The sequence below is a fragment of the Enoplosus armatus genome, chromosome 4 (genome assembly GCF_043641665.1).
Source record: "Enoplosus armatus isolate fEnoArm2 chromosome 4, fEnoArm2.hap1, whole genome shotgun sequence".
Classification (NCBI taxonomy): Eukaryota; Metazoa; Chordata; class Actinopteri; order Centrarchiformes; family Enoplosidae; genus Enoplosus; species Enoplosus armatus.
Genome location: NC_092183.1, coordinates 17208982 through 17232065, shown reverse-complemented (window position 1 = coordinate 17232065; position 23084 = coordinate 17208982). Strand labels below are relative to the sequence as shown.

Below are 23084 nucleotides of genomic sequence, written 5' to 3'. Positions count from 1 at the left end.
ACTGTTTTATAATATATACTGCATCGGAGCTAAAAATGGAAGAATCATATTATTACAGCTCTGATAAGTCCAGGGTATTGGAGCTGTCATATGGTATAAGGGGAGGATGCTGCATACTATCTGTCTTGATAATATGAGGGATTGAAGATAGACAAAAGCTGTTGGAATTCTCGCGTTTCTTGAAACCTCACGCTAACAAAAGTTTAGTATCTACTGTATTTATGTCTCTGCTTTCACTAAGAAGGTCATTCTTGTATGCCTTTTTTTGTGCACGGCAGGTAAGAGTGACCCATTCTGTGTGGTGGAGCTGAGTAACGATCGGCTGCAGACGCACACTGTCTACAAAAACCTCAACCCCGAGTGGAACAAGGTCTTCACTTTGTGAGTGGCTTTTACAATACCCATATGTCTGAATGCACATACAGTTTGTGTTTGCTGCAGTAATGAAAATATAGAAATTGATTTTTTTTTGACACGTACCTTTGAATGAAAGACTGGTTAAGTCAGAGCAACAGCCAATAAAAAAAGAAAGAAATATAATTGCATTTTTTAAATTCATAGCATTCAACCGTTTTTTGTGTTTCCTTTAAATTAATTCTGGATCAAAAATGTGTATTGATCACAGTTTATAGTGTGGAACTATTTTCATGGATGACCCTATCGCATTTTTAAAACAACTGCTTATTGAACAGTTTTAAATGTGTTGTATTCCTACAAAGAAATCCAGGAAGACGACATTGGATTATCACATTTTTCTTTATTCAAAAAAGCTATTTTTTTCAAATGTACATTTAAACAGAGACTATAGTTAAATGTTAATGTAGATCTACACAATTTCTTAGATAGATGATGTGATTTCATTCCAGAGTTCAAACTTGTGAATTCCCAGTGATGGGACAGGTTAATTTAGTCATTCTTTGAGTGCACATCTTTCTCATAGCCTCCTTTCTATACATAACATCAGCCATCTACTTGCTAGCCTAGTTTTCATAAGATGACACGTCTCAGCTTCACACTTTAGTTCTACTTAGCTTGTGCAGTAATGGAGTGCAATATCACATAAAGCATGTTAATGGTAATTTTTAAACATTTATGTAAATGTAATAGAGGGTATTCAATTATAAGGCATTTGTTATGCCTCATTTAGCGTTTCAGGTTTTAAACTGTTTTCTGTGTGTCTTTAATATTTAAAGAAGCTTGGGTAGATGTGATAGCTTTCACACTGTTTCAGTTTGTAGCCAATAATTCAGTATATATGTCATTGGCGTTGTCTTTTTGTGTGGTCCAGTAACGTGAAGGACATCCACTCTGTACTCGAGGTCACTGTTTACGACGAGGACCGAGACAGAAGTGCAGACTTCCTCGGGAAAGTGGCTATTCCTTTACTAAATGTGAGTCAAAGGCAGATTTCTTGTGTGCGTTTCTTTTTCTTTTCCTTTGGGGATAATAGAGAGAACATAGAGGAACAGAAAGAATGAAAACACACAGTTGAAGATATAAAAAGCAGAGGTTATTTTTGCAACTCCACAGATGAGACTGTTATTATTTCACAGAGAGGAAGAGATGACAGGAAGGAGGAAAAAGTGGAGGAGAGGCTGAGAAAAAAGAAGAGATTGATAGGTGAGAAGAAAGAAAGTGAGGGGATGAGAGATGATATGAAAATGACACTGATCGAGAAATGGAAGGATGCGATTTAGAGAAAAAAACAAAGACAGAAGATTGTCTCTTATATTTGAAAAAATATAGATAGCCTGTGAAAGAACTGTGACTAATATATCCATGCTCTGCTGTACAGTATGATTCCCCAGGATAGTTAATTTCTGTTTGACAGAGCCGAGCTGCAGTGGGTAATGAACAGGTACTTGTCATAGTTGCCACAGTTGTTTTGGGTTCCCTGTCAGCGCCAGCAGCTGGGGTTCAAAGGTGGCCCGGGGAGCTGATTCTGCCGGGTATTGCCAGACAGACGCCTGTCATGTCCCTCTCCCACAGATCCAAAATGGAGAACGCAAAGCCTACGCCTTGAAAAGCAAGGAGCTGACAGGGCCAACAAAAGGGGTCATCTTTCTCGAAATAGACGTGATTTTTAATGCTGTAAGTCTCTCTTCTGCTTTTTTGATTCTCCCTGTTTTTTTATTTTATTTTGCCCCCCACCCCCCGTTATCCTCTCTCTTCATCCCTCTCTTGTTCTCTCCAGCAGTCCCCCCCACCACCACCTCGCTGCTGTTGTCTTTATTCTGTTTGTCCCCCCCCCCTCGCTTCCATCTCATCCCTCGTCCCTTGTCCCTCGTCCTCATTTTGGCTTTAATTATCGAAGACTCCCTCTCAACAGCCTTTGTTCGCCCATTCACTATCGCTGTGTGTGTCCTATAGCGGCCATCTTACAGCTTTCTCTCTCGCTCTCTCTAGCCTCTGACATGGGGCACGCTCTATGCATGTGCTGCCATGTTATGTCAGTGCACTGTATTAGAAAAACTAAGCAAAATATAGTTGCTCACTAATTCACTGTCATCATCTCTGCCATTTTATTCACCTGTATTTTTTTCAAATTTGTGTTATTTCACTCTCACCGGTTGCTGTGTATGATGCTGTGTGTGTTCACTCCGTCCTCCAGGTGAAGGCTGGTCTCAGGACGTTGATTCCCATTGAGCAGAAGTATATTGAGGAGGAGCCCAGAGTGTCCAAACAGGTACATCAGCAGCCGACATATATCTTATCCGTGTCCACCACTGTACCTCCCATTCTGCTTCACTGTCTTTGCATAACCAACAAGCCTGGAAGTGGCGTCTTGTAAACCACAACAACTGTGTGGGCAAAATACAACAGGGTGATTGAAGGAAAAACAGCATTTTGTTTCTTTTTTTTTCTTCCCTCCTCTCTCCCTTCTCCCCCCCCCACACACATCCACTCTGAGTGGTGAATAGAAATGTCAAGCTGTCAAGCTCTGGGGTGCATAAGTAGATTGGCCATCCTTATAGTTGGCCCTCTTTGCCACTGCTGCTTTGCACTTCATTGTCACGCCGCTCAGTGTGGCGGCACCACAAAGGGCTGAATAGTAGGGGCTGGTCCACATCAGACATGTCATATGAGTGACCGTTTGGGCTCAGCAGTCAATGCTGCGCCATGCACAGTCGAGCACAGCCCCTGTCCAGCACAGCACGCTCAAACACACACACACACACACACACACACACACCAGCTCCCATACCACCCTTTTGTCAGCCCTCCATCTATTCCCCTCTTTCCCCTCGGTTTCTGCCTTCTCTGTTGCTCTCTGTCTCGGCCCACTCTACGCTTTTCTCCCAAGTGCGGAATCCTTTTTTCATCTCTATTTCACCTCTGACTCATAGAGATGACCCTTGTCAGCGTCTCGCAATGATGATGTCACTGGCTGCGTTGGAGGGATTGCCCCGTGAGGGCTCTTTTGTGTGGTAGCAGCTCCCCTGCTGTTGCTTGCTGCTTAGTGTGCAGACACACATACACACACACACAGAAAAGAAAAGAAAAAAAAACACATAAGCTGCCTGCCAAACAAAACCATTTAATTGTAATTGTGACATTTGACTCAATAAATGACTTCACCACTTTTCTAAGTGTTTTTAAGGAATAACTCAAGGCACTCTTTGAAATAATTCATGAAAAGTGAAATATTCTTATCAAGGCAGTTATGGCAATAATGAGCCCAGAAGAGTACAGCATGTACATCAAGTGCATGCGCTGAGGAACGTGGAAATGGATGATTCACAGTCTTGCTGTCCTCAGGGTCTGTGTGTCCCCAGCAGGACACCATACAGTCATCCCCAGTTTGGCAACAAAAAAGCTTCACATAATTATACATAGAGAAGGAGGAATCCTCCTCTCATCTAGCATCAAAGCAGCCAAGCCACCCCTAACCACATGCAAATCCACCCGGAAACACGCACACGCATACAGACAATAGACTTTACTGTAGCGCTACAAACACATACTGTATACCCACAGTATACACACATTCAAACACACACACAATTTTCCAAAGAGTAAAATAATGGCCTAGAATTTTTTTCGAACAGCGATCTGCAGAGACAGTTTGTCCTTTGGGAGCACTTTCTCCTGGTGGTGACCTGATTGGGTGGTTGGCGTTCTGCGCTGCTGTTATGTTATTCCCTGAATGGTTGGCAACCCAGGGGGGGACAGCAGTTAGCCAGTTCTCTCTCATATCTGGCCAAAATGCATGGAGAACCCTCAGGGAGGAGAGTCCAGGGGCTGTGCTGGAAATCATTATTGTACTTAACTTTATCACTGGGAGAGTAGACTTAAAGAAACATTGTGAGTCAGCTTGTCACACTTAAAGCGTCCGTTTGTCCTGTGCACTGATCCACATCCATATATAGCTATCTAAAGAAGGAAAACACACTCATGGCGTCCTCAGTGCTGTAATGTTGTAATATAGAAGCCAACGTGAGGTCAAATCTCTTAAGTGGTAAAACTTAATGCTCCAGTTAACTTTCCAAAGTGACAGCAGAATGAGACACTACAGGCGTTGAACCATATTAAGATTTAGTGACAGTATGTCATTTTAACTAAGGTTAAAACTAATTATAACATACATAACATATTTTCTTACTGAACTGTGATGGATTCACACCTTAACTAAACATAATGGACCTCTTTAACAGTGTGTTCTCACTAATGTCTGGATCAGAGATGGACTGTAATAGCTGTGCTCATGTTTGTAGACCAATCATTTTTCCTGCTGTTTACTTTGTCTTTTGATAAGACTTTCCAAGCAGTATACATGTGCAACGAATGTGGAAAAGTCACTAAACCTTGACATGTTTTTTCCCCAATTATACTCAGCTACCTGTCAAACAAAGTCTCACCAGTTATCCACATATACACAGTACAGCATATTATGAAGTCTGTCCATGTTTCTGTACTGTATCTACCACTTTTACAATGGAGTGGTATATCATGTATAAAACACCAAGCTGTTTTCATTGCCACAGCACATTTCTGACCTTAAGCATTGATTGGTTTTAAGTGTTCACTTGTTTTGTCTTTGTCTCCTTTTCAGCTGCTGTTGCGCAACTTCAACAGAGTTAGGCGCTGCATCATGTTCCTGATCAACACAGGCTGCTACATCAACAGCTGCTTCGAATGGGACTCTCCACAGAGGAGCATTTGTGCTTTTGTGGTACGTAGCGCAGCACATATACAGTACCATAAATTGAAGCACATCACATACAAATTTGCACATTTGCCAGACATGGAGAACTGAAACAGGACCTCATTTATATATTTTTGGGTAGAATTACTCGATATGTTTGTTATTTATCTTATCTTATTCTTTTTCTATCTATTTTCTTATCATAGAAAATCACACTTTTTGAAATTAAAATGCACCCCTCTCACATTGATCAGCACTATTCTAAATACATTGACGAACAATAGTAGATATAATTCACTGATAAAATGTTTTATGCCAGTTAAGATCTGCACACAGGCAGTAGGAGAGCAACATGTTCAAAGTCTGTAGGACCCTTTCCTCTAACAAAGTATGGATCCTTCACTGGTAATTGCACACTCTAACACGAGAGATTGTTGATGTCTCAAGCACATTTAAGTACATTACCACACTGTAACCCTCACTACAGACTTACTCACACACTCAAATATCTTGATATGATAGTCTCGATTAAATCTCCTTTTTCTGGCTTTGTATTAAATGTACAAGCACACATGGTATGTACATGGCAAGTGTCTGTTTTGACACTTAGTTGCTGGGAATGAGTGGGGAGTTGTTGTTGCAGATTAAACACTATTTTAAATGAGACCCTCAGACATCCAAATGCTTAGAAAATGCAGCTACAATCTCTTGAAGTGTGACAAGCTGTTCCTGCAGACAGTGGAAATGGCAGCTTCTTTCTCTCTTCTCCCATCAGCCTCCTCTTCACCCCCCCCCACCCTGTCATCTGTGTCTGGTATTAAAAGGTGAAGTGTAATTGGACAGCAGAGCTATCAGTAAAAGACATTCTCCTGCAGGGTGGTGAGTGGCTGCATGAAGGTTCCTACCCTGAAGATGACAGAGCAGGCATTTAATCCTGTCTGGTTTAGTGTCCTGACTTAAGTAGCTACAGGACAGGTGGACCCGCCCCGCCCCAGCCCTTTACCATGGGGGCACTTAGTGTCTCCACAGCAGACATTAGACATTAGCAGCATTTGGCTGTCTGACACCAGTTTCATCTCTGCAGAGGCTGTGTGTGTGTGTGTGTGTGTGTGTGTGTGTGTGTGTGTGTGTGTTTGTACAGCAGGTCACAGTGTCATCACAAGACATGGGTCAGAAGAGACAAAGTATTGATCAGTTAACATTTTCCCTCTGCGTGTGTGCGAGTGAGCTCACGTGGGAGCCTGGTGTGTGCGTGTACGTTTGCATTTTCTCTCATGTAATTCCTGCGTGTCTTATCTTTTAGAAATAAATGAAAATGTCAGACCAAAAAAAATGCTAAGGAATTCACAGAAAACAAGGTCACTTCAGAATTGCCAATCTACATGGTGAATAGAGAGGGGAGGATGCAGCCTTGGATAGCGCAGCCTCCATGTCAGCACACACACATGCATGTATGCCGCGTGTAGCTCTTCACCATTTTTGAAAACACTGCAGATAGTACATCCATTTCTAAGTAACAGTGCCGACTATTCATATTCTCATTGTACTCACTTAAATTCAAAGTATTCAGATGACAATAAACGATGTATCTAGGCCAAGGACGTAGCGTTTTACAGTTTATAGAAAGTCTGAAATTTAGGTGTCATTGTGCTCCCCCTCCCTCTCTCGCTCTTTTGGGAGTCTGTTATCGTAGGAGTATGCACTTAGCTAAAAGCATCAGAGTATTTAGGGCCTCTCCTCTACACAGGTACTCCCTCCCTCCCTTTCTTCATCCCTCTCTCATTTCTCCCTCACTTTGAGAGGCCTCTTAATCACTTCGCTCATCTCTTTAAGTGGGTTTTTATGGGGGGCCATCTGGCCAAGGTGGTGCGTTCATGAAGGTGTACGGCTGTGTGTGATTATGGGCATGTGTGTCTGTTCACATGTGCACGTGTGTTTCTGTCTGGCTGTCTTTCTAGACAGATGTTACACTTAACTTTCCAACACGGCTGTAGCTACGGAGGTGGAGTTGTGGGCAATTCAACCTCTAAACTCACAAATGTGTGCACTTCGTAACTGCTAAGTAAGCCTGGGGGTGTGTTGGGAGGGGGTGCAGGGGGGTTAAGTGTGTTCATATATTTGTGTTATTTTGTAAATGCGACAGTACATCAAAATGCAGTTGTCATACTGTGTCACTTCACAACATTCCCTCCATAAAAACGCTCAAAATCGTCTTCATGGTCCCGTACTCTCCTTCTGCCCAATTCTGCAATGCCAGCCGCATGTACACATCGCCCATTAGTGCCAGCTGTGATTAGTGTGTATGTTGTGTGTGTGTTTTGTGTGCATGTGAGAGAAAGAGAGATATCACATAGTCGCACATGCAGCCTTTTTCTCTCTCTCTCTCTCTCTCTCTCTCTCTCTCTCACACCCACACTGCTGTCACCCACCCATCCCGACAGTGAATCAGCCACCGTGGCAGCTTTGCCTGAGGCGTTGGCACAATGGACGGGACTGGAGTTACCTCCTGTCCTGCATGATGGGTGGTGTCTCCGTGTGTGTGTGTGTGTGTGTGTGTGAGTGTGTGCCTGTGGGTGGGTGGGTCTTGGTGTCTCCGTCTCCCTGTCTCGGGGTTAAGCGTCTGCTTCCTCTCTCCACACCTGCAAGCTGAGTGTCTCTCCCTTGTATCTATCCAGCCATCCCTGTTCATCTTTATCTCTCCCTTCCCTCCTCTCCCGTTGCCTTCCCTCCCAGAGAGTTGAGGCCATTGTGGGGCTGAGCGGTGTTGGGTTCTGTTCTCCTGCTGCTGCCAGCTCTCCCCACGGCCCCTGCAAGACAAGGCTGTTATTGCCCCAGGGACCGCAGGCCTCAGCAGCTCTTCCTGCAAACAAATTTGCTGTAACTTTATCTGCAATTGGGCCCTGAATTGGGAGCAAATAGAGGCAGCTTTGTGAAGCTCGGGGAAGGGCGAGGGCAGCGAGCTGGGGGTTGTTGGGGAGGCAGGGGAAATGATACCGGGCTCTTTTATGTCAGGCAAAGTAGGACTCTTATCAGGAAGAGAGCCCAGACAAGGGAGCTACTTCTAGAGGAAACTGGAGCACCTATCACCTGCTTTGCATTTAGATAAAAATTCACCCTGCTGAAATAAAAAAAGGGAAAAAAAAGCAAAGACAGGTACAGAAGCAACTATTGGAGTGTGTGTGTATGTGTGTGTGTGTGTGTGTGTGTGTGTGTGTGTTTGCGCATGTCTAGCTGGCAGTTTGATACATACACACACACACATACACACAGTGCAGAGACGCCATAGCAGTCAGTGGTACACACCACTCCAGGTCTCTTTAAATTGCTCCTTTGACTCCTCTTCAAAGAACCTGTCTAACTTTTAAAAGTTTTAAAGTCGGGAGTTCGTCTTTGCCCACAGCAAGGGACAGCTTTGAAAGATATACTTTCACATTTTACTGCTCTCCTGATTTGCAAAGTGAATGATAGTTGAAATATAGTGGCATGACTAACAGAGAATACCAAGTCAGAGTTTAATCACCAGAGATAGAGACTCAACAGAAAATGCGTGAAGCCTGGGATACACCATCCTTACTTCTCACAGGTACTCGTATGCAGTTGCAGTACTGTGGCCCTAAAATGGTGGATGCTTTATTTTTTATTTTTCCATGTTAATACAAAATGACTGGCTTTGACACATTGGGTTTAGTCATTCAGGCTGCTTCTTTATCGGATGAACAGCATTAACTGTGCTGTAGATCTATGTTCTGCAGGAGTACAGCAGGGGGCAGTCTAGCACCACTGAATGATGGTTAGGTCCAGTCACACACAGGACACAGTCTCCCTCCCTCTCTCGTTCCCTCGAACTTAACAGGACTTTCTAGTTTTATCTGGCAACACTTAGTGCCAGCATGGAACTTGATGTAAGAGAGATAAAGAGGAACTCTGAAATCCAAACTTCAGTTTCACTCCACTGAGACAGAGCAGGGGGAAAGTTAGCCTGGTGTGTGGTTAATGTAAGCCAAAGTACTGAATATTACCCTCCCACAGTGCCGCGGCTCAGAGCCGTAAGGACGCGGGTTGTGTTTTGAAACAAATAATGCAAGATACAACTCTCAACGTGCCGCACTGAGTGCTTGAATAAATCTTTTTGACTTCTCTATAACATTTTTAATATATCCTCTTGTGTTCAGGGGATTTCTTAATATTAAGAGAAAGCATCAAAGATTATAACTGTAATGAAATCCAACTGCAGAGACTTGTCAAGATAATTTAGTTTACTGATTTTGTGTATTGGTATTTTAGCCAAAATATTACAAATTATACTGCCATGGAATTACTTTGTTCATGCTCGTGATTGTCTATTTTAATTATACATCTCATTTGAATTTCAGCTTGTTCTTAGATGTGAAGTTTGCCCAGTTCAAATATTGCCTTTAACTACATTTGAAATGGTTTAGCAGATTTGACAGTGGAAAATATAATTTTACTTTGGTTTATGACAAGTGAATAGTTTTGTTCCTAGACATTTCAGTGCAAGACTTGTTGAAGCACAAATCATTTAATAAGAAATGATGATGAAGTTTTATGACAAAATAGATTTGCTAGGTAAAGATGAATTGCTGCCAGTAGTTTTAGCGACAAAATCAAATGTCCGCCGTAGAAGAAATAAACTAAACTAACTGTAAAATGGATATTGATCACTTCTGTTCTTTAGTAGTTCAGATAATTACAGACAATATTTCATACAATGCTATGTATGAGAAGGAAAAAGCGTACATTTCTCATTTTTGTTACACATTTATTCACATGCTCTCAAGACTAAATTTGCGAGAGAATTTGCATCATTTTAGTCATAAAAAAGCACATATACATAAAGAGACAAACACACGGATATTTTTACATTACCACACAGGTAAGAATTCAGCAGTATTAAACAGAAAAGTAAGAGTGGAGCATGGTGAATTTCCCTCTGTGTGCGTGTTCAGATATTCACTATGAGCCGTCACCGACCACTACATTATGTGTCTCTGACCACACCGAGTCATCTTCAAATTATTCCCATAGACTACATCTGGAGCTTCATTTTAGCAGTTTCCCTTCGACCCAGCATATTTTCATCGTTGTTTTTTTTCCTCCGCCTTTCTCTGGTCACTGACATCCACAGCAGGCTCCTTCCGACTCCCTCTTCCCCAGGCGAAGAGCCTGCTATCTGGTGTAGTGAGCAGTGGGGGGTGGCTGTGATCACCCAGTCCTGGAGGAAAGGTCCAGGCTCTGCAGGGCCCCTATTACCCAGCCGGGGGGCACGGAGACGGGGCAGGGCTGGCCACTGCTGAGCCTGGGTGTCCGGTTCCTCTAGCTGTCAGTCAAAACTTTGCCCTCAGCTACTATAACCAAATGGAGGAGGAATGAAGGGGGACGACAGGTTAAACAACCTCAGGCAAATGGAGAAGAAAGCAAGATAAAAAAAAAAAAAAAAACACTCCCATAAAAGAGGGTTGTAAGGTTTCATATAAACATCAGGACAGTGAGGAGCAATTCATTTGTCTGTTGTGGGATAATGATACCATGAGCGGTTAAGGAACCAGACACTAAATATATTTACAGTACAATATATGCCTACTGTACAGTGTATTTATAGCAGAGTATTTGAAAGGAGCTCTGTGTGTATCTGATGAAGATGTTTGTAAGTGTGCAGTTATTTATAGCTTCTACCAGAATAGGTTTAAAACAAGTGAGCTCCTTTGTTTGACTGTACACTGTGCACATTGTTTAGTTAGAGATTATTCCAGTGTTTATCAGTGTTACAGATTTGTAAATTAAAATAATTTGTAGGAAGACGGATAATTTTAGAATGGTTACATTTTGTAGAGAAAATGTGTTGTTGTGTTTGTCTGTATGCGAGTTTCTGTTGCTGAGCTCACTCGGTCCTAACAGCTTTTTATGATGTATGAAGGGAAATGGTTGTGTTGCTTATTAGTATACAAATATGAATTATTGAATAGTTTCTTTCCGATTCTCCTACACGGCTGTATCAGAGAAAGACTCTTTGTATGTGAGAAAGTAAAGTTGAGCCTGAGAGAGACAGAGAAAGATTTTGATCCTTTTGGGAGATTTGGTTGTTGTACCAAGGCCATCCAGGTTTATTTGAAAAAGATATTTTGCTGTGAGCATTATGCAAATGCACTGGACATTTCTTATGTTTAATTTATGTCTGTTTTTTGCTTTATATACTCAGTGTCTGTTAGTTAATTTTACATGAAGTTATAGTTCTATTCAAAAGTTTGGATGTGAGCCTTTCAAACATTTCTACGTGAGAAGGGAACAAGTTGAGAAAATGTAATTGTTTAATTGTGTTATTATTGTGAAGAGTTGTTTACACTGATATTCAGATGCATGTGTTTGTTTGTGTGTGTGTGTGTGCGTGCGTGAAAGGAAAATGAAATACTGATTGCACAGTGTGCAGTTGAGTGTCCGACTGGCTCCACTTCAGTAACCGCAGACCTACATACACACTCTTGAGGGGCCGTTGAACCTCATATTCACATTAACCTTAGACTGTAAACACAATGAAGAGCTCGATTTTCAGTCTCTCTCTCTCTCTCCTTTTCCACACGCACACAAATACAACAATCTGATTGTTTATTATTAAGCTTTCTCACTCTTGTTGATGTTGTTCAGCCAAACAGGATAGATCATAATTGGTACACAGACCAATAAATCTGCTTTATACAGTAATAGTCTCAATTTCAACACTCTTGGAAAAAGTTTCCTATCAGAACTGATAGTTAAACACGATACATTTCCCTACAGAGAGTAATTAATTTCAAATCTTCTTTGCTCATATTTGAAATAATGGATTTTTTGTACTTGAATTTGATAAATATGTTTTGCTAGAAAATATTAAGTATTAGGCATGGTTTGCATTTTCAGCATTTGTTGTAATTGCCGCTGAGGTCTTATCAATCATTAAAAATCTCTGTATACTTATACATTTATTAGAAAAGACAAATATTATTTTGTTTATCTGTTCTTATTCCCACAGTATATCCCATTTCTTCCAGCGAAACTTTTTGAAACAGTTGACACAATGCTTTCTCACAATTGACACAATGCCGGCATAAAATAACAAGCTTCCATCATTAGCAATTTTACTTTCCCACATATATCGCCTCCCAACCAGCGCAATAATCTGTTGTCAGAGCCCTGCCAAAACCAGAATACAGGGTTTTAGGAAAGGTTAATTTTTAGGTGGTACTTTTCTTGTTTGGTGATGAGAGGGGAGGTATAGAGGTTATGGTTTTGGCAGATGGGTGCAGAGAAGGTTAGAGATGGGGCATACGAGTCTTTTGGGGTAAGAGAGAGGGTATTGGGACTTGGAGTGACAGGGTTAGGGTCTCGGGGTGTGGGGTGTGTGAGGTCAGATGCTGGGGTTTGGGGCTGAGTATGGAAGGGTCAGCTTTGACGTGCTGCGGCTGAAAACAGTACATGACCTCAGCCTCTGGGATGATTGGCAAGGAGGAAAGAGGCTCTGACGGCTCATACTCATCCTCCTCATCGTCCTCGTCCTCAGCTGAAGGCCCAGAAAGCCTTTAGGGTCAGGGTGTTGAACCTAGGCTCACTGACACCAGGCCTGTACCTTTTGTTGAAGCCCAGTCTTATTTTTACGCTTTGTTCCATGGTGGTTATGATTCTGCATATGAATGTGTTTGAATGTGCGTCGTTTCCAATTGCACATATGGTCGGCGTACGTTCTCAAGAGTTTGCCTCACTAGGGTCAATATGGGGTCTTGAATGTATACATTCTCAGCTCACACTGTTCTCCCTTTTTTGTTCTCACTTTTCTTGTGCTCACGGTTTTGTCTTTTTCTCTGTCTTCAGCTTTTTGTCATCGTTGTTTGGAATTTTGAACTCTATATGATTCCTCTGGCTTTGCTGCTGCCTTTGGCCTGGAACTATATCCTCATCGCATCGGGGAAGGATACCAGGCAAGACGTGGTGAGTAACCCCATCGCTGCTTTCATTTCACGATAAAAGCATCTTTCCACAATGCAGGGTTAAAACTCAGGCACCATTATTTCATGGATTTATTCATTACGCTCTGGTTTGAATTACGACATTAATCACATATTCACACATTTCATTCCTTTGATACTGGAGTTAATACAAACAATACATATTTGTGATACGATACTATAGTAGTAGTATAGTATACTATGATCAGTATAGATGTACGGATGAGTAAGAAAGTAACATACAACAAGTCAAGCGTATTACGAACTCATTTAAAATACACCTTTTGACTAAATTGCAGTCGTAAACTTTGAGCAAAATTGGAATTTAATTTAAAGAAATCTGAGCTGAATTTTTTCTGAAATAAAAAAAAAACCTCCATCTGCCCCTTGAGGAGCTGCATTTTCAGTCCAATCTCACATTTCTCACATTGCCTTCTTTGAGGCAAAGAAAGGGGAGAAATAATAGGCTGTCACCTTGAGCTACGTTACGCCACTTACCTGGTAGTATATTTATTTAATTCATTTATTTTTATCTCTTATACCAATTAAATGATGTCAAAGCAATGTCATGGAGAAACAGACATGTTTTAATCATGGCCAGCCACATTTGGAGAGTAGAGAGTGAAAACGAGAGAGAGAGCTGGACTATGGAGTGAGCGTGAACAATGAAGTGATTAATTTTAATAAGTGCCTTTTTTCCAAGACTCAGTTGGAAATAACCAGTTAACAGACCTCAGATTTTCTTGCAGTCTCTCGCCTTCTATATGTGTATATTTATCTCCTCATAAGGATTCTTTGGGTTAGATTGGATTGGATTTGGAAGAGATATTAAATTCAGTCATTATGATGAACCAAATCTCATTGCTGTGTCATTGTAATATTACACATAAAAATGGAATTAGATGTGAACTGTACATAATTTACCACACGGATGTATTTGGTAAGTCTTCAGAGCTAAGCTTCTCTATTTGTAAGCCTCTATTTCCATATTTGTTCATTTAAAAAGTTGACAATAATCAGCAAAAGACAACCCCTGTGAGACAGATACAAGCCTTCTGTTACTTAACAATAACCTGCTGGATATACACTAGTTTGTAGTACATGCTGGAAATTACGGTATTTAAACTTGATATAGTCAGTTTAGTCAAGAATTAAAGGTTTGCAGTAGCTAGTAGGTCCACAGACTAAATCAAACACTTAATTTGTGAATGGCACAAATTTCAGAGGATATTTTTCTCCGCCTGTAGATGGCGACATTGCTTGACAAAAAAAACACATGCCTTAAGACAAAACCCGGGCATGACGATTTTCCCCCCCACCTGCTGCTTGTATTTATCCAGACCTAATGATATTCTTTTCCCATGCACTTCCTAATTAGAATGAGGCAACAAAGGTTACATATTCTCGTAATGTGCCACTCACTTCACATACGAGTAAGTACATGTAACTCCCACCTCATGCAGAATTGCTTTTCTCTCCTCCTTGAAAGGGACTATTGTGTCTCAAGTACTTCAGGAATTGGTTGGAACATTAAGACATGTTGATGCTGTTGATACTCGTATGGCAAGTGCCTTTTCGTATGAGAATACTGTTCTGCTCAGTTCTACAAAGTTGCCCTATGCTCTGAGACAAGAGGAGTTATGGACACTTATTAGTGCAATGACAGGATCTTTTTGTTTCACTGTTTTCAGGAATCTGACTTTGGGTTAAACACCCAGCAGCTGTGACTGTAGGTTGGTTTCAAAGGAAGCAGTACCATTTAAAAGCTCTTGTAGCTCGTCTTTTGGATTATTTGCCCAGTTACAGTCCAAACCGAGGGAGTTTTGTTTTTTGCCTCTGAAGGTTGCTTCAATATCATCATCTTCAGAGTGTGGTTTGAGATTGTTCGGTTCATTTTACAGGACTTATCTGATTGGGACACCGGGCTGAGTAACCACCAAGGCCAGGAATGCTTTTTTTTTTAGCCATGAGAGCACTGCTGCAAAGTTTCACATCTGAGCTTCTTTCAATTAAATGTCTCCACCCTCTAATATGAGCGCAATCAGCAATGGCTTTAAATCAATGAGTTGTGTACTTCTTACAGTTCAACAGTCTCGATATGTGTGGATTGGAGTGCCAGCGCTGGTATTGGCTAGTATGTAGAGAAGTTGGTTCGGGCTGATGATGAGATAGTCAGAGGCAGTGCAAGACAATGGGATAGCAATGGCATATATGTAGTGAACTGATATAAGTGCACGTGTGTGTATGATGCATGAATACTGAATATTGTGTGTGTTAAGACGGTGGTGTTCTGCTGTCTGACATGTTCTCTTTTATTCCAAGGTTATGATTCAGGCACAATCAAAGTGTTCACACTGCAGCTCACGCAAACACACACACACAGTGTGTGTCACTACTCCAGGTGTGTGTTTGTGTGGTACTTCCATACGTGTGAGAAAATACAGAGTGTGTGTGTGTACGTAGAGATAAAAGTTATCTTTGTGTGTGTGTGAAAAATATGTGTGTTTTTATCTCCTGTGGGTATGCATACACAAGCCTGCATATGCACGAGTGTGTGCAGACGTTCTTTGCAACAATATATCCAATGAAAGTGGGATTAATTGTCAAAGATTAGCACCATTAATGCTCCTTTTCTTGCCGCTGTGACAGTTGTGCTGAGCAGTACGGAGCAGCACGGCCGACACAAAGAAGATTCTCTGACAATCATCGTCTCTCTTGTCTTGCCGTTGCAATCTTACTGCCTCAGGATTGGTGAATGTGATGAACTCTCTCTCCTCTCCTCTTATCAACTCTCTGCCTGTTTCAGTCGTAATATTACTATCTTATGTCAAATTTGAATACGTACAGTAAAAGTAGTGTGCATTGGTGTAAGCATTCATTATTTTCAGGCATTTGTGTTTGCGAATGCTGTACACACACACACACACAAACACACACACTCTAACACACGCATTCAGACACAAGTATCCCCCGAGTCCTGTCCCTGTTTGTTTTCAGACAGAGTTTCCCAATCTGCGGCGGTGCAGGGGGGAAGTGGGTACAGCGAGAGCATACAGTCTCTGTTGCGTTCTTCGCTTCCTCTCCCGGTCCCCTGGATTCCTCTTCCGAGTCTTTATCAAGCTGAAGTCATGGACGACTCACTGTTTCCCTCTTGAACTTGGCAGAGAGCAGAAAAGAATAGAAAAGAAAACAAGGGAAAAAGGCTTTCTAATTACTTTAAACAACACACCAAATTAAAGCATTGTGCTGAGCCGAGCAAGGGTCAGCATCCGGAGCACTGCGGTTTTCCAGCAGTCTGGGGTGAGGGTAATGCCAAAGGAATCTCAGCTGAACTCACTCTGAAGGGTGAGAGAGAGAGAGAGAGAGAGAGAGAGAGAGAGAGAGAGAGAGATAGGGTGGGGGAAGAAAGAGAGAAAGCAAAAAAAAAGTATTCACTTGAGTACAGACTTCCTAATGAACTGAAAGGCCTTGCTTCATCTGATGGGTTCAATCTGAGGACCCTTCTCTGATTTTACACCGCAACCACAGTCCATAGCCCTGTCTATAGCAAATAAACAAACACAGTGTTCTCTACACGCTGTAATTCACGACTCAGGGTCACTGGATGTTGTGTGGTTACATGCTGCTTTGCAAACAGATCCCGGATCAGCACTCCTTACCCTTGCCCCAACCTTGACCAGTACCTGCTAAGCAGTCGGAGCGTCCTCAGAACAGCGATTAAAGGAGGCGATGCACCAGCAAGGTCGCCGACCTCCTCTCTTATCATGTAGCACTCTGACCTGTGAAACCTGACTCTTCAACACTGTTAGCTGACCTGTGTGTCATGCTGTAACATGCTCACTGAAATAAACAAACAAAGAAGAGGACCTTTTATGCTTTTGAATATATGCAGAGTATGAAACTGCTTTTACCTTGACATTCAAAGCTGGTAATTTACTATCAATGAAGCACTTTAATGACATGGTCCTGTCCTCTCCATATCTATCTTGTTTTGAAACCTGGAACAGTTTGGGGCTTAGATGCATCCCAAGCCTGTTGCAAAGGAAGCTGCCAGTAGGCCGGGCTCGGTCAACCAGAGGACAGGCAGCTCTGCTGGAAGAGAAAAAGGCTGGAAGGCGTATGTGCACGCGTATCTTTTTCATAGCAGTGTGTCGTATTCATGCGTGTGCCTGCTTGCATGAGAGTGTATATGATGCGCGTTGAAATTAAGGAGCAGAGACTTCCCAATAGAAATCCTTCCTTGCTGTTCTGTTGGCCCAGAAAGGCCCTTACCAGATGTTACGAAGGTGTTAATTTCAGTGCAGGCTGTCGTAGAGGGCACATACAGAACATGGTGATGTCTCTTTCTACCACTGGATGATGGGCAATTAGGCCTTGTGACACTGGAGAACCATCCTCTTTATCCCATGCTTCAAACCATTACATAGATTCACCCACTGGATCCGCCAACCCATTACAGAAGAGGAGACCTTAATGGCCTGAAGATACTTCACATTTACAGACATGCCTTCAACGGCGAGCTAAAGCTGACTATTTTCGACACTCTTCATCCTGAGTTAGATACAAATACAGAGTTTAATCTCTGATATCACTTATTCATCCTTCAAAATAAGATAATTGACTAAGGTTTTTTTTACTGATATTGTCATTTTGTATTTGTTTAAATCCACATAGTTCTACTTGTAGTAGTTTAATCTTTACTTTCCTGACTGTGAAGCACTCAGTGTGACAGCGGCACATTGTTCATTAGTGTAAAAAGAAACAGGTTTATTTCCAACACAGTATTAATGTATGATTTTATTGGAGCATTGTATCGTTTCAAGAACAAGACTTCATTGCCATTTTTATCTATTCTATTTTCTCCCTGGTTTTGCATCTCAAAAAAAAAAAACTTTTCTGCGTCTCTAAACACACTCTGCCTTGACATCTGCCCTCATTAAGAGCCACGCACAACACAGGTAGCAAAGAGTAAATATTAGGAAAGCTGGAAAGAAAAGAGAAAATGCTGCCTATTATACCTCAACTTCTCCAGAGAGTCACACCTCCACTTTTTCCCCATAAAACCACAACTCTGGAAAGAAAAGCAGAACGGGAATAGGAGATGAAGTGGGAGCAAGAGACAGAAAAAGACAGAGAGGCATTCAGAGAGACGGAGCGACAGAGAGAGACGGAGGCAGAGGAAAACAGCGGTGGATGGCAGGCACTCCTCAGTGCGGAGTCAGACATGGCAGTTGGTGACAGGTGACAAAATCAAAAGGTCATGTCACTTTTAACTGGGAGCGCCTGTGCCCCACTGATTTCCCCCGTGCCGCCCCGGCATCACCGCGCTCATCTCTGCTCCTCTCTGCTCCTCTCTGCTCCTCTCGCTGCCTCTCTGTCTCTGCTAAACTGGCAGATAGGATGGCAGGCTGGCAGGCAGGAAGACAGGCAACGGGCATAGTTTGAAGCGGGACGGGAGCATCGGGAGCATCAGGAATGCCACTGCAGAATCCTCCCAGCCTCCCTTTTCATCATGTTGTCTCTCTCTCTCTCCTCCTTTCACTCCATTTGTCTAACTTCCTTCATCACACTGAACCTTTGTAACTGTCTGTGCTCTTTGCTAACAACGTCAGGAGCTCCGGGTGTCTGCCGCAGCGCTTGTTGTTGTTTTGTCTATACAGTACGCCCACTGTAGCTGTTTGTGAGTTTTTCAGTTTAAACCTTGAGCTCAAGCCTACAGATGTGAGTGTGTTTGCGTGCAATAGATTGCACATCAAGTATACCAGCTCTAGCTCTGTTTTCCACAACTGAGTATGGAAAACCATAAGACAAGACAGTATCATCTGTCTGAGGAGGACAAACATCTTATCATGGATTTTACTGTATTTACTGACTATCTCAACAATGCCAGTGGAGCATGGAGTAAGATTGTGATTTCCTCTGGATAGCTGCTGAATCTCTAACTAAACATACTTGCTGATTTGTCATCAAATAAGCAATGAGAAATGTACATTGTGTTAGCGACACTCACATTACTATCCCGAAACTCAATCTTTTCCAGTGCTCACAGATTTGGTGTTGCTTTCATGAATATGGAGCCGCCCTTCTCACCCCCACCCCCAGCCTCCAGCTCCGGTAGCACCCCGGCCTCACCCCTATCTAGCCCCCTGCTGGGTGAGCCCAGGCTGGGGCAGTGCAGATGGAAGGGCCCCCCTCTGAGGGCCACGGCTCTGACAGCTTGTGAAGGGCCCGCGTGGGTCAGCCTGGCTCAGCCAGCAGCCCTTATCGGAAGCACAGCCCTCCCTCAGTCTGCAGAAACTGTGGTGTAGGCAATATGCACACACGCACACACACACACACATACACTCATGGACAGTGCATACCAAGTAGGGCCTTGAGATCCCCCAGCCAGCCAGTCGGCCAAACCTCAGCAGCTGGAGAGGTTAAAACCCCCTCACGTATCAAAGAGGAAGAGCAGCAGGAGGATGGAGGGAGGGAGGGATAGAGGAATGGGAGAAAAAAGGAGGAGAAAGTATATCTTCATGTTCGCCGGGATGTCTGCCTCGGCGTCAATTCCCCCTGCGGCTGTCATTGGGAAGGTTAGGAGGGGAGATAGTGGAACTCAGCCCGGCCAGGGAGAGAGAGGGGCGAGCAAGGAGGCATTTCAGAGGAGGGTGAAAATGATGTGGCTACTACTTCAGGTAGTAGATTTTGACTTTCCCTCTGTGGAGTGTGCGTGTGCACTTGTTTCATTGATCCAAACAGTATTCTCTTGCATCCATCCACTCGAATTTCAGTTTTTGTGTTCCTGACTCCTGTGTGTTTCACTTTAGATAAACAAGTATGGATGAGTATGTCTAGTTAATTAGTTAGTTAGCAACTTCTTAATTCTTTGGGTTTAATGCTCGGAAAATATTTTCTATATTTCTAAACCAGGGTTATCCTTGCCTGTAACCTCAGTTTAAAACTTGTTTTGCTCATTTCGCTCTGCATCACAACCATACTTCAAAGTCAGTTAACTTTGTTCAAATTAGGAGAGTGAGGAGTTTACAACTGGACATAAATCAACATTGGCCAATTTTAAATTAAAGACTACAGATACTGCACAGCAGCAAATGCTGCCCTGATTTAAGTTAAAGGACTTAAGATCACCTTTACTATCACATCACCATAACATTGATGTGATAGTAACACTCACTAACATTACAGAGCTGTGAGACTATCCTGTAAGCAGAAGGTCACAGTAATGATCCCTTGTGACCCAAAGAGTGAGCGCTCTGTCCTTGAAAAGGCACTAGGGATGCTGTCGTGCTGTTGACAGCGTGCAAGAACCTCCCTGTGGAGGCAAAAGGAGAATACACAAGTTTTCCTCTCGGGAATCAATAGGCTATCAGACATTTCTACTGGATAGACAGTCCTTGAAAAAATAAATATGTTTTTTTTTTTGTATGTTTGTTTGTTTTTTTTTTACAACTTTTACAACTTGTTTATCACATCGTAGTCAATCAGTCTGCAGCAAGGATTCACTCACTCAAACATTAGATCCAAACACTCTCTCTGGACTTTTTGTCTACCTTAGGTTCCTTTTGCCAGACTTTTTTTCAATTCTATTCAGGCAACAGGAAATGGTAGAGAAAGATCTGGCTCTGTAAGGCTGAATGTAAATAAGTGCTAACATGAAGATGCAAAGTGTCACAGTATCAGTCACCAAATAGAGTAAAGCAATAGTCATGCAAAGATGCACTGAAGAATTCCAGACATCAAAACAAGAGGATGCTACACCACCTCTATGATTTGGTTTGGTTGCTCTATTATTTTGATTGTAGTGTCATTAAAGATTAAGTCATTCACTCACATGATCAAAAATTTCATTCAGAGTAAAGACAGGTAATGCGCAATTCTTTTTTCCCCACTTAATTTTAATGGACAGCAGTTCGTCCTTTGACCGACAGTATTTTGCGTTGATGGAAAGTACAGTAAGAGAGAAGAAATCAGATATAGCAGAGTGTGTGCTGGGATCTGAGCCAATGCAACAGAAACTTAATTCTTCCAAATCAGCTTTTTAGGTATAAGCCACTAAGGGCCAAACAGATGCATTCATACTTTCACAGTCGTTTGAACTCTCAATGTCATTCTTTTTGTGTATTTTATATTATCATCATCTTTGTATGTATTTATGGGGCACAGTGTAATCTGTAAGAGTAGCCTGCATCATCCCTGTATCATTTGAATAGGTCTGAATATGTTAATCCCCACCTCAGTAGATATTGAATTGACTGGAGCAGCTCTGCAGGCAATATGAGCTCTACACGATCCTGTCTACAGCAAGGCTTTGATGCTGCCGTGCTGTAATGATAGTAATTCAAACAACATGATAATGGGGGGATAAGCAGACAAATGATATCATACACCAAACAGGTCTTAGAAAGAGAGAAAGAATGAGGCAAATGGAGAGAGAGGTAGAGGGAGAGAAAGAAAGAAAGATGTTTGGAATTCATCGGCTGCACTGAGGTAATTTATATCCTCCCTTACTGAGACAGTAGCTTCAGTGCGCACATTTAGCCGTGGCAATCTTCAGGGCAGATGACATGTTCCATGTCTTTTTATTTATTAATTTTACACTGTGTCTCATTGCGGGAAACATGACTTCTCTCTGTAACCAGAGGCAATAGAGGAGAGAAAGCAGAGCGGAGAGCAGAGGGAGACAAACGACTCTATCATTCTCTCTGTCTCTCTAGGTCATGCTTCTCCAGCTAGCTCATGCTCATTCCCTTTGTTTAAAGTTTGGAGCGTGTGCCAGGCGTGCCCTAGTAAAGCCTCTGTGTGGATGAATCCATTATGTTTGTATTTTGGCACGGGTGAAAGGATTTGGGAGGAACCATGATGACTTTATAAACAGTTATAGTTCATTTGCTTAGAGATGCCAGAAGGCTTTCATTTTACAGTATCACGTCTACATCTTTTGCCTCGGCTGAGCGCGAGAATTCCCTCTCTGGTATTTGTGTACTGTAGTAGTGAATGTATCAATAAGGAGATTCTGAACTGTTAAGAGTCAGGCTTATTTGCCTAGACGCTGATGGAGTCTCAGTGAACTGGGAATAACCAGTTGCTATACAGTCAGACAGTTGAAACGAGGAGTGCCATGCATACATGCACAACACTTTGCCCTAGTGACTCTGAGCTATTGATAGAACGCACACACAAATACACACACACACACGCACTATTGACTCTACCCTCTCAACTCTGCTGTTCTGAACTCCTCTTTGTTTGTGTGGGAAGCTGCATTTACATAAGAGGCTTATGTCAGCCGCCACATAGTTTCCCCCTTATTCCAATGAAAAACAAAAAGGACAAAAGCTATTGTCTTGTTAAGTAATGATTTTTGGATTTCTCCAAACTAGTTTTGCACTGTTCTGGAGGTGGTTAGGGGTCTGTGGTGATGTTGAGGCTGGGCAAAGGGTTTTTTTTTTTGGGGGGGGGGGGGCGTTGGGTTTGGTAACGCAGAACAACAATGAGAGCAGATGAATGCTGAGGTTGACAGCTGTAGGGCTTATGATATGGCTGTTTGTTTATGTAAATTGAGAGCAACAATATGACCTTGTAGCTTTGATGTGTGATTGACAGAAAGAGGTTGGATAAGAGATGCGGCAGTGATCTTTGGTTTTCGCCTCAATGGCTTCAGACTACACACATGGACTAGTGAATGCTCACAAAGACACACAACTCAAGTACTGTTTCATCAAACACTAATCAGATATAGTATCACTGAACACAGTGGCCCAAGCTGCTCTTGTTGGTTCAGGGCTTTCCATTCATGCCAAGACATTTGTTTATTTGTTGCTTTTCATATACAGGTAGAGGTCTGAGCTGTATGTGATGTTATGTTCATTTTTCTACGACATTTCAATGTAAAAAGTCTATTACTGAATAGGCTACAACATGCATGTGCATTGTTATGTTGC

At 42.3% G+C, this 23084-nt stretch overlaps 1 protein-coding gene across 1 annotated transcript in view; it reads left to right on the top strand.

Moving 5' to 3' along the window:
* Nucleotides 1-23084, top strand: part of mctp1a (multiple C2 domains, transmembrane 1a) — a 127894-nt gene that overhangs the window by 80289 nt on the left and 24521 nt on the right. The window contains exons 11-16 of the mRNA XM_070903624.1: nt 279-381; nt 1289-1391; nt 1990-2091; nt 2612-2686; nt 5054-5173; nt 13007-13123. Of these exons, the coding sequence (XP_070759725.1) occupies nt 279-381; nt 1289-1391; nt 1990-2091; nt 2612-2686; nt 5054-5173; nt 13007-13123 (620 nt within the window). The remainder of the gene's footprint in view (nt 1-278; nt 382-1288; nt 1392-1989; nt 2092-2611; nt 2687-5053; nt 5174-13006; nt 13124-23084) is intronic.